The sequence below is a fragment of the Nyctibius grandis genome, chromosome 1 (genome assembly GCF_013368605.1).
Source record: "Nyctibius grandis isolate bNycGra1 chromosome 1, bNycGra1.pri, whole genome shotgun sequence".
NCBI lineage: Eukaryota > Metazoa > Chordata > Aves > Nyctibiiformes > Nyctibiidae > Nyctibius > Nyctibius grandis.
The window spans coordinates 125,107,613-125,124,347 of NC_090658.1; the positions used below are offsets into that span (position 1 = coordinate 125,107,613).

Below are 16,735 nucleotides of genomic sequence, written 5' to 3' on the forward strand. Positions count from 1 at the left end.
CACTTCCATTTCTAAAATTTATTCTCATTTATGGAAAAGATTAACACTGTAAAATTTATGCTCAGCTTGTGCTTTCGTGGCTGTCCTCTGAATCTTGTGTAAAGGAAGCTTTTTATTTTAAAAAAAAGCTTTCTGCCTTCTGGACATGCTTTAAATTTTAGAGCAAGACTCTGAAGCACTCTAACCCCGATATAAAGGCTAGACATTAATTTTAAACGAGTTACATCTCCAGCGCTTCATGAAAATGCAGTCTTACATGCTTATATTTCCAACACTCAAAATGTCTACACGAAACAGTGATTTATTACTAAACTGATGTTCACAGTCACATACAACATGTGACTTCACATTATATTTCCTTTATCTCACTAAGCCTTTTGTAATGTCACAGAGAATGCAGTGGGCATCACTTCAAAACTCATTTCAGAATTATGTTCATTAGAAACCTCAAACAGACTGGCAGTTTGTCCTTGCCTGTCACCAAGATGAGGTATCGCTGTTCTTCCAGGTACCCTCCACGTACAGAAGGGGTCCTACAAGCTATAACCAGCTCAGCGAGGGAACGCAAGCAAGACCTTTACAACAGAACCAGAGCTGGGGTTTTGGACATGACAAATAGTTCCTTAACTAATGCAATATTATTTTCTTTTCCTACTACAGCAGAAAGACACCATTTCTTAGCAAATTAATTTAGTCTAAATTTAACATATCTTCTAGGATGAATTAATCTCCCATATTTTGGTCTCTGCTTTACTTCCTTTGCTGAATAAATACTTCAAAGGGAGCCCTTTTGAAACTTCCCCAAGCCTTTCCTTCTTCTCACTCCACAGTCCCAAAGCTGACAGGTCATCTTCTACAGACTCCTACTTCCATACAGACACAAACATCTCTGGGTTATAGCTCAATGTAAAATTTACATTGATGCAAAGGGGTTTTCATCACGATGCAATTCATCTCCACAAAAACACAGGATGACAAATGGTGTGAGCATTCCCAGCATGGCATCCCCCAGCCATCCAGTCTCAGGGACCTGAACATTTCTCACACATACTCTGCCAAATTCCTGATTACTGAGAGACAGAAGGAAACAAAACAAAACACAGAGAGAGGAGCCCACCACCACAGAGCCAACTCAACTCCTGCAGAATGCCAACGCACCGTCAGTGCTGCTGCAGTGATGTCCCGAACGCAGAGCCTGAACAACCTCCTCCTCTGCTCTCGACCTGCCCCACACTTGTAGAATCATAGAATCATATCATAGAATCACAGAACTGGGTTGGAAGGGACCTTGAAGATGATCTAGTTCCAACATCCCTGCCATGGGCCCCTGCCCCTGCTCAAAGCCGCATCCAACCTGGCCTTGAACACTGCCAGGGAGGGGGCAGCCACAGCTTCTCTGGGCAACCTGGGCCAGCGTCTCAACACCATCACAGTATAGAATTTCTTCCTTGTATCTAATCTAAATCTACCCTCTTTCAGTTTAGAACCGTTCCCCCTCGTCCTGTCACTCCATGCCCTTGTAAAAAGTCCCTCTCCAGCTTTCCTGTAGGCCCCCTTCAGGTACTGGAAGGCTGCTATGAGGTCTCCCCTGGAGCCTTCTCTTCTCCAGGCTGAACAATCCCAACTCTCTCAGCCTGTCTTCATAGCAGAGGTGCTCCAGCCCTCTGATTGTCTTCGTTACCCTCCTCTGGACTCGCTCCAACAGCTCCATGTCCTTCTTATGCTGGGGGCCCCAGACCTGGACGCAGCACTGCAGGCAGGGTCTCATGAGAGCAGAGCAGAGGGGCAGAGAGCAGAGGAGCAATTCACTTGTAATTGAATGCAAGGAGCCTTTGAACACAGCTTAACTCGACAATGCCTTTTGCACCTGAAACCTGAAAGCAGCTTTATTCCGAATCAGCATCCACGTATCAGAAACCATAATGCGGATGGCCACATTCATGCTAACATTCCACTAAAAGCGGTGAATCCATTTCAAACCTTAGCAGCTTATTGTAATTTTAAAGGAAAATTATTTTCCCTGCTATTAAAGTAAGGCTCAATATCGCGTAACTCAAATGCATTCCTAAAATAAATGGAACTTAGTAGTAGCTGCAGCCATTTACTGGCAGTGGGTTCAACTGAAATATATTCCCTATGCAAATGATCACACTGTAAAAAAATTACTCACCTAGAAATGGAATGAGGCTGAATTAATTAGTGTTAAAGTTTATAATCCCTCATTTTTACATAATAGTTACATGACCACAAGTGATGCATAAAAGCCAGGGGGAAAAAAAAAATGAAGTGTTTGGCTTCATTAATCAGTTCATAAGTTTACTGATTTAGCTTTCAGAATTTATTCACATGCAGTGCTAGCTTAAAACCCCATACATTACAAGTCCAGATCCTACCCAAGACAGAGAACAAAAGGAACTAATTTTTACTTTATTTAAATATATTACCTGAGGAGCTTAAAGGAGGAAACAGAGGATGTGCAGCACCACAAATTTAAGGAATTACGGGAAATTGCATTTTGAAACTACATTAAAGGCAGAACCCAACAGCAGAAGGAAGCAGTGGTAAGCAGTGAACATTTGTCAAATGAGTGTTGCACAAGCTTTTACTAAGGTTTTGTTAATAACACGTGATGCAACCCAACTCCTCCTCACTAATTCATGCTTTTGAAGCACCCCTCAAAGTTCATCAAGCATTTTTACAAGAATCTTTTTGTCAATGCCCAAATAAAGCACAGTTTTGTCCCTTTTAACTGATTATTTTTACAGACACTGTCAGAAATCAGGCCTGATCCTATTCTCTCCGTTAATGTGTCCATCACCACTCCTGAAAGAAAGATACGCAAGCCCTCATACCCTACATTCTTCGTTCACAGACCGCAAACCCCTTGGATGGGGTTAAGTGTGGTGCTGGTATCTGCAAGGCCATTCACATCGAAACAACATATCTGGTTGTGCCTAGGCTCTCACTGATCAACTACTAAATTATTATATTTATATAAGTTATATATTTTACTGAGTATCTAATTGTGCTTTCAAAGCTGCGTATAAAAGTGGAATTGGGAGTCAGATGTGAAATAAGTTACTACGACCCTCTTACTCAACTAGTCTTTTGCCCAGGAGCCCTATACCTTAAGGTACACAGAAAGGAAGAAAGGAAAATGAGCAGGTGTGTTATGTCCTACACCTCGAGAGGCCATAACGGATCTGTAGAACAGCTTCTCATACTCTGTTCCACATGATATACATCACGTGCGGTTTGTTAGCTCCGGATAAATTGCCAACGAGTAAGATGTAGGTTGATTCTTCACTTGCATAACCTCTAGCAGCATCCTCTACTATGCATGAATTATTATGGGGGGGACTAAAAGTAACAGAAAACAAAACAAAAAGTAAGAACAACGTTGATAAATAGGGAGGAAAGAGAGTGTTTCTTTAAAAAACCTCTCATGAGAAACTCTGGTATTACTTGGATGCTAAGGTACTATAAGCAGTCCTGGGTGGTACCCTGCAACTGAACGTAAAATATTTTCTAAGCACAGAGCATAACTTCATAACAACTGTGTTATTCACTCACCCATGTACAATGCTAATTTCACTCTGTCAGTCAAAATTAATAATAGAATTTTTTTTCTTTAAACAGTGAAAGCAAAATTACAGCTTAAACAACTAAACAGCAAGATCCCAGAGTAAAATATCTGAACTGTGAAATCAAGGAGGTCTGGTAAGAAAAAGACCGATACCAGCTATTAGGCAGCACTTCTTTTAAATACATTTTTGAAGGAGCTAAAGCTGTGTTTTCTTGTCATCTTTATTCAAGTATTTCACAGCAGTTATATTACAAATTACAGTAAAATGTTCAAAATTTCCAGAAGTTCAAAAAAATTAAATAACTTACTTCAAACTAACGTAAAATGAAGTCAAAATGCGAAACATCAATTTAAACACAGTTCTGAATAAAACTACAGAATCCAAAATATACCATAGATGATGAAGGAAGTCTACTTAATCCACAAAGTAGACACACATTAATGAAACCAAACAGGACTCCCCAATGTCTAAATAACCCAATGTACAAGATACAAAAGATGCAAGTACAAGCCCAAATTCAAGCTTACGTTGTGATTACAAAATAAAATAAAAACAAAATAAATGACTATCAGCTGCAGGACCTGCCGTTCAGGAGACTGAAGGTAAAACCAGAGCTGACCCATCAACTTAATTAATTAAAAAAAAAAAAAAAAAGGAAGACAATATTAAAAAAACAGTAATCCTATAAATACATTGGCATATGAGGAAATCAAGTAACAATACAGAGGACACAAAACGAAACAAAAAAAATTAATCACAGGTGAAATTCAAGCTTGCAAATACAATTAACTCCATAGCCATCAACTTCACCCAAGAGCAACTCTATTATCTCCAAGACAGCCCCAACAGCCCCCCCGAGAGACCTCCTTTCTTCTGGCCAGCCACAGTTCATCGACCCCAGCACAAGGACTCACACAGGAGTTTATTTGCAATTTTCACAAGAAGAAACAAGGAAGAGAGGTCAATTTGTACAAACTCTTGCCAGCGCTATGTGGCAAAAAAAACGAAATTAAAAACATACAAAGAGTAAACAAGTTTAGACCACATGGATAGATTAACAGCTGTTTTAACTCTATTACCACCAGACATCCGTAAAGGAAAACAAAAACTGAAGCGTGGTTATTTGGGCGAGGAAGGCGAGTGTATCACTTTAGGTAAGCTGTCCACTAGAACATCTGATATCAGCTACTTGTCTCTAAAACAACAGGGCAGCTCCTCAATTAGTAAAGTTGCCTCTTACAATTTTTCCCAATCAACAACTGACAGTAAAAATTTTCCTTTAGAAACTTGACCTTTTCGAACCATTTTTAATGCTAGGCATTAGCTTAAACTTGCTTTTCACACTCACTGGTGACTAAAATTCTCAACTGTTTTAATTTATATAAATTTATTATCTTCTTAAAAATGTATGCAGTTTTATCTTCCACAAGTGCTGCTATTACTTGAACAAAAACTTCTTTGAGTAAGTGAAACTGGAATAAATATTTTTAAAAAATTCTGCAGCAAGAACCTGAGACTTGCAAAAAACCCTTTTATCAGAAACTTGCTACAAAAATCTGCTACATTTTATTTAATCAAATCTTAAAGTTTGTAACAATTTCCATCAAAATACAAAATGCTGTTAATGTACCAGACACAAAAATATCTCAAACAGGTATGATGCTAATAAATACTAAATGAAACATGGAAAAAAATCCCATAATCAAATCTGAGATCAAAGAATCTCATTTTAAATGTGTTTTCTGCTTGTTTTTGTTGTTTTTAATCGCACTTTCCCACCTAAAAAATACAGTGTTTCTGCATGGGTTGCATTTAGAAGGTGTAACTAGATGTACATGACTGCTTAAAACCTTTTTCTGCCATTAGCTACGAAGAAAAACAGTGGCATTCAGGGGAGAAAAAGATCTAAGATAGAATTATGTTTAACCATAATATACAAAGCACTTTGGATTACTGCAGGAGCCCAAGGCCCATGTTCTGTTTCTCTGCAGCGCTACACTACTATTAGCCATAGAGGTGGAGACAAGTACCTTAGCTTCGGTTTGTAAATGGGAGCAGAATGATCACAGTCCTCCATAAACACTGTTGGTAACTAAAATACAAAAAGCTGAGGTAGCTCAGTATCTCTGCAGTAGTCCAAGACTCTCTTCTCTAATTAAAAACTAATCACACTGTGTTGCATATTTCTGGAAAGACACTTCCGCAGCTACGCAGGGACAGTCACATTGAACGGTTAACAAAGGTAACACCAGCCAACTTCTCTTTCCACGTAGGTTTGAACTAAATCAGCCCAGGTAATATTTTAATACTGAGCTTGTGATAAAACATGTTTTTCCTGAAACTGCCTAGACTGTTCTCTCCAGTTTCCAGAAAGGAAAGGTTTTGAACTACACAATTCAGACCCAGAGAACTGTGGTCCGAACAGATCGCTTCAAAAGGCCGTCCTCCAATCCCCCACACTAACAATGTTTGCACGGACCAAGTTGTGAAGCCTAGTTTATTTTCAAGTGAGCTTGGGCTCCAGGACTTTGACCGACTATAGTGTCTTCTTACCTGCACTGCACAGTCCAAGCTAATTACAAACACGGAACTTCAGAAAGAAACTTGCCAGTATTAAACTTGGTTTTCTTAACGAACTCAAAATGGAAAACAAAGGGATGGTGGGAAAATGCTTCATTTTTAGCAACACAGAAGAGTTTCACTGTGTAACTTGTTTCTAAAACAAATGTATACCAATGAAAAAGGAATTTCACCATTTTGGTAAAATATGTGGCTTTTTCAGTGTGTCTTAGTTTAGTTCTGTAGAGTAAGACAGGCATTATAGAACCATAATACTGGTTGCCATCCAATGAAGAGAATACAAATCATCCTTTTGGAGATCTTCACTCTGAAGACAGCTTTCTAACATTGCCATTTGCTATAATCCAAACCAATTGATTAGCCTTATCTTTCTCAATTGACTAAAAGGCACATTAAAGGCAGTTCTAGAGAGCCTCATCTTCAAATTACTGTACATCCAGTTACTCAAGATTCCTACCACAATGCATCATTGCCTTCTTTAGAACAGATTTTTTTTTGTCCGTTACCCCAGAGAAGAGAAAAATTGGAAAAAAAAAATTAAAAAAGGCTGCCTGTTAAAAAATATTCAACTTAGATCTGCTCTTTCCAGTTCTCTTGTATGTGTTGGTCTCCACTTTGCCTGAAGTTTCCCCAAAGATAATGCATGTAGAGTGAACAAGAGCAGAAATGAGAACAGTTTCTGTAGCACCAAAAATCTCCAAGCTGTGGCATTGTATTCTTTATTTATATCAGATACAACTATATGAAGTTCCGTTTGGTTCTTGTAGGCTGGTTGGTTTCAGGTACCTGAGACAATAGCACCAAATTCAACAGAAAGAAAAACAGAGAGCACTTAAGACCAAGGCTCTGCACATACTTGGTGCAAATGGAAACTGAATGGCTCAGAGGACTGCTCTCCCATGAGCAGTTTGAGAGGATAAACCCACCCATCCTGACGAGTTCACAGGAATGTTTCAAACACATGAACTGTTCTTTCCATCTCCTGCAAGAGACACAGAGCATGAATTATACATAAGTATACAGAGACAGAAATAACGTTACATTACATAATCGTATTTACTGGGTTATCTTTTTTTTCTTAAATCTGAACAAATAGTTAATAAGAAAATATGCATTTCTGTTTATTAGCTGCTATCTGCTAGCAAAATATGGTAAAAGAGGAAATCAATTAAAGAAGTATTAATGCAGGAAAGTGCTCCACTGTGACAGTCCAGGAGAAAAGCCAAGTGTGTTAGGGTCCCTTATATAATTAATGTACTCAACATGTATTAAGAAAGCATTGCAATGACACACTGCATGAATTCAAGTCTTACTGCACACTTATGCTATTGGCTACCCAGCTGTAAACATATCTGCACAGTTTGGAGAATCAAAGTAAAGATCAGTCTCTACATACTCCTGCTGGATAAATGTCTTTTTAATCTACCTAACATTTGGCACAGACTTTCAACATATTTTTAGGTGAAGATGGCAGAGGAATAGCATGAAAATGGTTTGAAAAGTATTTTGCTGGAACTCTACAATATCCCATGCTATGGCCTTTCCAGGTTTTGTTGTAAAATATTCATGGAGAAAAATATTTAGTGCTCAGCAACCCAACTGGAAACTAGCAATTGTTGTCCTTCTTTCAGCACGGTTAGTTATCAGTTGAATCAGCAAGCTGATCTAAACTCCTCTACAGCTTGAACAATGATGTTGGAGGGAATGCATGTCCAGAGCTATGATCAGCCTATGCCAATGGTGAAATGACCAACTTACCGTTGATGCAGACAGGAGGCCTTCGATAGCAAACACTTTCGAGGCAAAGGATGACAGCAAAGCAGACAACTGGCTGACATCATGCTGTATTGGACTTTCCCAAGAGTATACTTACCCATCTAAAGAAAGTCTGCAAACTTTTAAGGTCTTATATGAAAGTTACAATCAGCAAACTGCACGGAGCAGAGGTACCTATTTTTTTTTTTGGCCTAGTTACGCAAATGCAAATAAGGGCAACTGCAGCAATGCTGGCTCAGTGTGCCTATAAAGTAGTCTCTTTACATCCACTGTTACTCATACCACAAATGGGGAAACCGCTTCTACTCCATTTTTATTCTGCTAACATGTGCTTCTCCATGCTGCTGTATTCTCTCCTCTTTTTCCTCCATTCTTTTAGATTAAATTCTTAATCCCTTCTGAGGAAAGTATAAAAACATCTTTTTTTTAAGTCATTACTACACTGAACTTTTTTCTATTTACAGATACCTTCCTCAAAGGCTATTTAAAGCTTTTGCCTGCTAGCACAACAATAAATTCATAGATAACTTAGTTTTCGAAAAAACAGTCTCACAAAATTCAGATAAAGAATAAAAGAAATGTACAACATCACCTCTATAAGTTGTGATTTGTCATAGTCTCTACGATGTCTGTAGATGCACTGACTGAGGAGCGAATACAATCTCTCAATTTGGTCAACACTCAGGTTGTCACTTTTATTAACCACCAAATCAAGCAGTTTCTGTTGGAACAACAAAAGGTGAAAAGGGTTTTTATAATCACTTTTTTGATTTTTTTAAGGACAAATCAGAAGTACAATCTGCTTCTGAAGCCCTATTTTGGAGCGATACATACAAATAAAATGGGCCACACCTGGTTATCAGTAAGGCCACTGTTTCCATGTAGATCCAAAAAGGATTCAATGTCTCTTTTCATTTCTCTGCTTATACCCACACTTCTTTTTCTTGTCTTAGATTTTATACTCAGTGTAGCTGGGGCAAAGTTTGTTCTGTATGAATGATACTTCATCCTATTTCATCTTGCTCAATAATTATGACAAAGCAAGCCATAAAAACTGCCTTGATAGCTGAAGCAGACATTTTGAAGAACTTGCAATGGCATGAAATTGTGAGTAGTACCAAATGGAAACACATTTGGAACTCCACAGATGTTGAAAAACAGTACAATAAAAGAGGGGGGGGAGGACACACAACACATGTAAAACTGCTCATAAACAAAAGGCTGAAGTGTGTATTTTACAAAGTGGCAGATAGTAAATTTTAAGAATTTTTTTCCTCTCAAACACTTCTATTGTTTCCAAAGAAATTATCATCTGTACTCCGCAGCAAGTGAGATCTAAATTGCACAGTAGTTCAAGCTAGCTTCTACAACAGAAGACAGCAGATTTTATTATAACTTTGCTTAAAAAGAGACAAAACTGCAAGAAAATTAACTGGCAGGGGTTCAGGCTATGACGCCAAACTATCAGCACAAATTCCGATTTGTTTTCCAATCCACTAACAGCGCTTTCCACCAAGCATACGTACACAGGAAGGGAAAAGATGATGTTAACTCCTAATTACTAGGCACCCAGCAGTTCCTCAATAACTGGCATGTCCAATTTAACACATAAGAGTACCTGCAAAAACTGCAATTAAAATAGTGGACTGCTGTGCCATTACTGGATTTGTAAAGGTAGTAATGATGGCACAGTTAGGATTCAGTAGTTTTATTAACTTTTCATCCAAAACACACTGATCAACAAATCAACATCAAAAGTTACTGCTGCCATAATATTTGTTTGCAGTCAAAAATAAAGGAAATGTTGCTTCATAACTGAGGAAGGAAACGTTTTTCACGGACAGTTTCATTAACAGTTCAACTCATTTTTCAGTTCGATTACCTTTAGTCTGTCATGGTCAACAACTACAGAGGGTAAGGGGTCCGATGGTTCCTCTGGGACCTGCTCCAAACTTGTGGGCTTTGACTGATCCATAGTGACTTTTCGTGCTTTCTTGCTTTTGAATATACCTGTAATTTGAAAAACAATTATCAGCACTGTCTGTCTCTCAAAATGAACAGCTTGTTTCTTCACTTTGGTTTGATTTTGCTTGTTTGGTTTGTTGGGTTTTTTTGAACCCCGCAAGCATGATTGTAGCAGTGCACATTACTCATCAGTTTTGCAGAATTCTCAATGTTTATAGGTGGACAAAACCACAGTTCAGAAAACACACATGAAACTGGTCATCTTTAAAACTGAACTCCAAAGTCCCAACAGAAAACTGAATGTCACTGGAAGTTTTCCCATTGTATCGCTTCTATTTAGCAACATCAAATTATACAGCTTATAAGTGAAGTTCAGATATTAAGCTAATGCTCAAAATCTTTCTAAGTGAATCAAATCCTCATTTTTCTCTCCAAAGCATCCCACGTCTTCAGCACCATGGTACTTCTAACACCTGCTCTTCTCCTGAAACTTCATGCTTTTGTGACACATTTCTGTTTTCTTCCACCTTTGTATTAAAGCTGCTGTCCAATCCGATTGTGAAGAACAAAATATTTTTACATGTCCTGATTCTCTCCCTACACTCATTGACTGCTTTTCTCCTCCTCAACTATTTAAAATGCTTTTTTTTCCTGAGGACCCGTTGTTATTATAACCATCCTTAATGTATACAAACTACTAAATTTAGACAAGTAAAAGCTCTTAACATACATCATACTCTTCTTCTGATATTCTTAGGACCTTTCTTCTATTATTCTCCTTACCCTTAAGAGAAAATATGTATGTACAAAAACACAGCCAACACGTACATGGTGATATTCTCATAATTCAGATCTCTCATTAAAGTTCACTTGCTTTGTAAATCTCAGCGCTAACTTTTGAAGTAAAGATTTCACTCTTTTAGATAATTCTGAAAAGCTAATTAAAAAGGCAATCATGCATAAGGCTTTTATTTCTCTTCCCTGAGGAAATGATGTCTCCTGTCTTCAAAGGACATGGCCCCTTCTTTTATGCACCACCAGGATTTCCCTTCTCCTTCTCTTATCTTCTTGCTGCACTGCTACTGTGTTGACTGTAACTCCAAAGCCAGATACCTTCTCCATTAGATAAACAACGTTTATGTGGCTTTTGTTATGAGTTAAACTGCTTTAACTTTTGCTGTGAGCAAAAGTTTTTAAAGGAATACATTCTGGATTTCTATGGTCTTTCATCCAATGTCAATGATAATTTTATCATATATCTCTAACAAAATAAGTCAAAATATATCATATAAATCAAAATAATAGATCAGACAGAACATATAGACCAAGACATATACCATATAGTTATCTGCATTGACAATATTTCAGTATTTACAATATTTCCCATAAAGCCTGGAAAAATAAAAAGAATATTGTAAGTATGGACATAGAGTTACTTGCCTAAGATAACATTACAGCTAGTCAAGGGTGGACTTCTAAGTTATCTATGTGGAGTTAAATGTTGTAAGCATACTAAAAGTTTCAAATAAATAGACAGCAGTTCATAAAATATTATCATATAATAATAATTGTAACATATTACAATTAAAAATGCACACATATTAACTTGGAGAGTAAGATAAGGACAAAAACATCTAAAGCTATACCTTCTTTATCTGCTTCAGCATCTTTAGTTTCAATGTCTGTGCTCTGTAGTGTTTTTTCATTATTGCTGCAATGTGGTAACTCAGCTTTCACTAGATCAGCTCCTTGACCTTCACTGGAAGCTTCCATTTTCTCCTTTGGCTGACCTTCAGATGAAGATTTTTGTTTGTTACTAGACCCATGGCTGTTGTCACAGGGTGAAACAGCATCAACTGATTCCATTTTACCATTATGACATGCTGGAACAGGTATACCCTCTGAGCTGTGTACAGATGTCTCTCCATTCACACAGTCCCCTTTCGATGTAGAGTCCTTCCTTAATTCCTTTTCAGCACTCAGGGTAACACTGTCGGTTATTAACAGAGATTCATTTGAGCTCTCTTCTTCTGTGGATGCAAAATTGTTTTCCTTTGCTGATGTCCCATTGTTAAGCCTCTGCTCTGCATCTATATCCATAATATCACAAGAGGATTCATCATTTGTCATAGAGAGATCTCCTGTTTCCTCCCCATTCTCCTCAATGCAGTCAGTGCTGATCTCTAGCTCTCCATTTTCCAGCAGTTTACTGTCCTCTCCATGATTTTCATCATCAGCAAACTTTGCATCATCTTCATCTTTCTTTAAATTATTGACTTTCCTCTTCTTAATAATGCCTTTGCCCCACTGCGAGCGCCGTCTTGATTTTCTCCTCATTCGGACTGAATTATAATGAAAAAAAAAAAAAGAAACTTGTAGATGCACAGGCACCCCTCAATAAATAGCCTAGGATATTAGAATATGCTGTAGTGTGCGAGGCAATCAAATGCATTCACATTTCAAGGAAAAAGCAAGCTGTCTGTTGATTTCAATGTGAGCAAATTACAGATACAAAGGACTTTTAGAAGTATAAGGAGTGAACACTCAGTCTTGTACACAATTCCTACTCTAAACTATGAAACAAGGAAGACTTGCTAGCCTTTCCTACTTAATGTATTTTATATATACCCGTTTGTAGGCAAAATACTAAAAGAAAACAGCTAAGCAATGATGCAGAACTCAGTCATTCTCATTTGGGTAATACAGACTCTAAAGACAGTTATTCTCGTTTTCCCTTTTTAGAACCTCAGTGATTTGAAATCATCATACAATGAAACAAATGAAAGTGCAATCCATGGATTCATAGAATAATTCAGGTTGGAAGGGACATCAGGAAGCCTCTAGTCCAACCTACTACTCAAAAACAGGGTCAGCTATGAGGGCAGAGCAGGTTGCTCAGGGCTTTATCCAATCATGTATTGAAAACCTCCATGGATGCAAAATAAATGACCTTCATGGGCATTGTGTACCAATATATAATTGCCATAACAGTGAAAAGGCTTTTTGTTCTATGTCCAGCCAGCACCTCTCATTTCAATTTATGTCTATTGTCAATTCAAAGACATCTTCACTGTTTACAACAGCTAAATCTCCTCAATCTTCTATTCATTCCTCTGTACTCCAGTTCACTGCATTGACAAAATGTGGTTTTAAAAAATCAGGATCTTTGTTTTAGATCCGGACCACTTTAGCAACCTTGTCTACAGCAAGACCTCACAAACATCTGCATTTGTGCAATGAGTCTGTAAGCAGAAAGGGCATCACAGCTCCTTAAACTGGCCTCGTGATCAGTGCCTTCCCCCCATACTGTGCATCTCAACTTGAAGCAACATGGGCATGTAATCCTTTTTTCCTTACTTCTGTATCCTTACTTTTTCACTTTTCCTATTTCTTATGTGTACATTCTGTGCCTTTTAAAAAATCACATAATGAACTTTTTTCAAAGGGTATTATTTTTACTAACCCATTTGCAGTGAAATACAACCAAGGCACCAATCTAAATGAGGTTTTGGGGCATATATTTGCAATATGATCAGTAAAAACAGAAGGAAGACCATTCAAACCTAATAATGTTGTCAATGTCCTTTTCAAGAGCGCTAATAAGACACGGCTCAGAAGATTAAGGAAAAGATTGGAACAAATGGAAACTTCCACATTCAAATTCAAGTAACGATACAGACTGCTCATATTTTTGCAAAACTGCTGAAGTTGCAGCCAAGTGATTATAACTGAAAATCACAGCCAATAGAGATTAACAAATTCTCCTCCATTTTGAAATGAACTCCTGTGCTGAGCACTTCCATAATGTTCTTGGTATTTGTAGGTTGCTCTGATTTATGGGATATTAAGTCCTAGATCTGTGCCTGCGAACCTCACACTCTGTTACAAAGATCAGTGTTTATGGCGTTGCTTTGAAGATACAAGCACTATGCAGGTACAAGTGTTGAGAATTAAATCAGAGAAGCTCGGAGCACAGCTGTACTTCAGAATTTCCTCCCCATGAGTGACGTTAGGTAAGCAGGTAGTTTAACCACTACATTACAAATAAATCTTAACCTTTTAGATTTCAAAGATATCTAAAGATACCATCACATTGCAATAACAACATAGTCTCACTTGGAGTGTGTATTTATTGTTACAAATAATCCTTACTGAGAACTATAAGATTTGAGGGGAAAATCTCCTTTCTCCAGCTATTTTGTAGTTTTTATAGTGGTTTCTACAGTCAGTTTCACTTTTATAGATGACAAACTACAACCTGCTCACATAACTTCAGGAGCTCCTGTAATCTTTCCCTAGATTGTGCAAGAGATTTTCATTAACAGCAGAAGCAGCAACTCTGAAACTAAACAGGGAGATATAAGTTACAAACAAAAAAATTCCCCTATTAGGCAATGGGTTTAGCCTCAACTCCAAAGATGGGTAAATAAAACACAGAAGGGGAGTAAAAGTCTTTTAAAGGAAATTCAATATGTCCTAAAGTGTATAAATTAATAAGAAAGTTGACATTTTTAAAGATACACTAATTTTGTCTTTTTTTGGCTGACTTTGCTTTAAGAGTCAGATATAATGTCAAGCATGTTTGACATTTATTGTATCAATGAACTGCTCTTTAAATATGCCCATTTTACTACTGCATCCCTTTTGTCCATCCTGCAAGCTCTACCTTGGGTGAGAACCCATAATTTCCCTGAACACACAGGTACCTTCCTAAAATCTCTAAGTGTGGGAGAAATCACACTAATGTAAAATGAAATTAATCCTATATTACACATTTCATTAAATTTCAAGTCTTCCTAAATGACAGTCAGCAAGTCCAGCTGAACTCGCACTCTCATGCAGTAGTACTCAAACATATGTTGTGCATGTTGGTTTTTATTGCTGGTTTTCATTAGAACAAAGCAACCACAAAACGTGCCGCAGAAGATGTCCTCCCAGGGGTTCTGAGGTTTATGCTTCATCAAAACCAGTACATGCAGGAAATTTTTCAGCTACCTCATTAAAGTATGCACACAAAACAGAGCTTTGGTTGAAATATTGCTATTATTATAAAACTGGTGTTATGTCACAATATTAAAAAAAAAAATGATACCTCCAACCAACCCAAGAGATTTAGGAAAAAAAGAACAGCATTTCATCGCCAGATACTGCAGAATATGCCCTCATTTGTACTGACAAAAGCAATAATGTAGCTACTTTTGGTTTTCACCCACATTTATTGAATAGAATACAGTTAATGCTAAAGTTTTCCCATCCCAGTCTCTTAGTACTTGTTTTAAGGCAGTACCATCATCACCTAAGCCAGCCAGACCTGTAAAAAACAAGTGACCAGCACTTCAAAAATCCTCATTCTTTTTGTCCCTATACTTCTACAAATCAACTTTTTTCCCCCCTGTCATTCAGATAAAGCCTTCCTGCCTTCAACCCTTTCCATCCCAGCCACTGAAGCCTTGTCTCCTCAGGCTTTCATAAACCCCACCTAAATCTCTCATTTGAATTTATTTAACACAAAACTGTCCACATCATTTTCATGACCTCAGTGAGATTCTTAGTCCCCTACCTAATATATCTTTGAGCCCACTCACCATTTTTTACCTTCTTGATCATATTGGAAGTAGACTTCTAGTCCTCACAGTTAAACTGCCCCTTCAAAACGAGGCCTTTTTGTTCTCAACTAGGCTCATTGCTCTGTGCAAAGAAATGTCTTTTGGGATAGGAGAAGAATATTTTTGTTCCGGATCCTTAGCACCCATAATATCATTACACAGATTTTTTTCTTTGATACAGACAGCCAAGCCTCTAGGAAGAGTGAAATGCTGAGCAAGGAACACAACATTTAAAACCAAAACCCACCACCAGTCTTGTCTTTCTGTCCTGCCCACTTCCCCTAGTAAAGCTAAGAGAGTGGTACAAATAGGAGTGGGGTTTAATGGAGCAGGGAACAATGTGAACAAATGTAGAAGTCAACACCAGATTTCACCATCCAGATTGATTCTCTTTATATTTACTGGAAAGAAAAAGGCATTACTGTGAGAATAACACAGACCTGAGAAGGTGACATATGAGGCAGGAAAAAGCAAAATTTATCTCTGAATCCTGCAAGACAGTTGAGTATGATTCAAAAAGGAAGAAGGAGCTACCACAGGGTAAAACCAATGCAAAAACTAAAGGGCTAATGGGCAAGAAGTAATGGGTTAATGGATCGCTGCTAAACAATAGAGTCCCCTCTCTTCTACCTTAATGTTGATATTTTATAAGACTGCAAACTAGCAGGAGTAGAATCCCACATTAAAGTTTTCAGTAAGTAACAGAATGGGATCGCTATTTACAGAAGAAAAACGTCTGAGTTAATGTTATTAAAAAAAATTAACAGAGTATATACAATTGCAAGTTAACGCATTAACACCTTTTCAATTATTCCTTTTAAAACTACTCATCTGAAATCTACCCATTGATACCCAGTCTTTTGGCAGTATTTGTGCCAGAGGCAGTAGAAATACTATTGTCAGAGGAATCCTTCTTTACAGAACTGAGTTTCTATAACTCAAACTATTATAATACCAATTATTCACACATGAATACATTCACTTGCTTTCTGAATTGCTGAACTCTTCTCTCTATAATCTTCACATAACCTCTACAGATTTGCCAAGGGGATCCGCACTTCAGTTCTAGCTTCTCTCTGGTTTGCTTTTTGGTAAATCGTTATTCAGAATTTTCAATGACCATAAATACCTGTTTGACCACGAGTCACACGCAACATTCCACTTAGGTTCACATGAAGTTGGTATCAAAAACAACCATTCCCCACTTTTTTTTTTCCTAAG

General features: G+C 37.7%; 1 protein-coding gene across 1 annotated transcript in view; it reads right to left on the bottom strand.

The window, feature by feature from the left end:
- Window positions 1-3,776: 3,776 nt before the first annotated feature.
- ATAD2B (ATPase family AAA domain containing 2B) overlaps window positions 3,777-16,735 on the bottom strand; it is a 79,572-nt gene continuing 66,613 nt past the window's right edge. The window contains exons 25-28 of the mRNA XM_068407114.1: window positions 11,555-12,250; window positions 9,826-9,953; window positions 8,536-8,664; window positions 3,777-7,149 (exon numbers count right to left, since the gene is read on the bottom strand). Coding sequence (XP_068263215.1) covers window positions 7,108-7,149; window positions 8,536-8,664; window positions 9,826-9,953; window positions 11,555-12,250 — 995 coding nt within the window. The 3' untranslated portion in view covers window positions 3,777-7,107. The remainder of the gene's footprint in view (window positions 7,150-8,535; window positions 8,665-9,825; window positions 9,954-11,554; window positions 12,251-16,735) is intronic.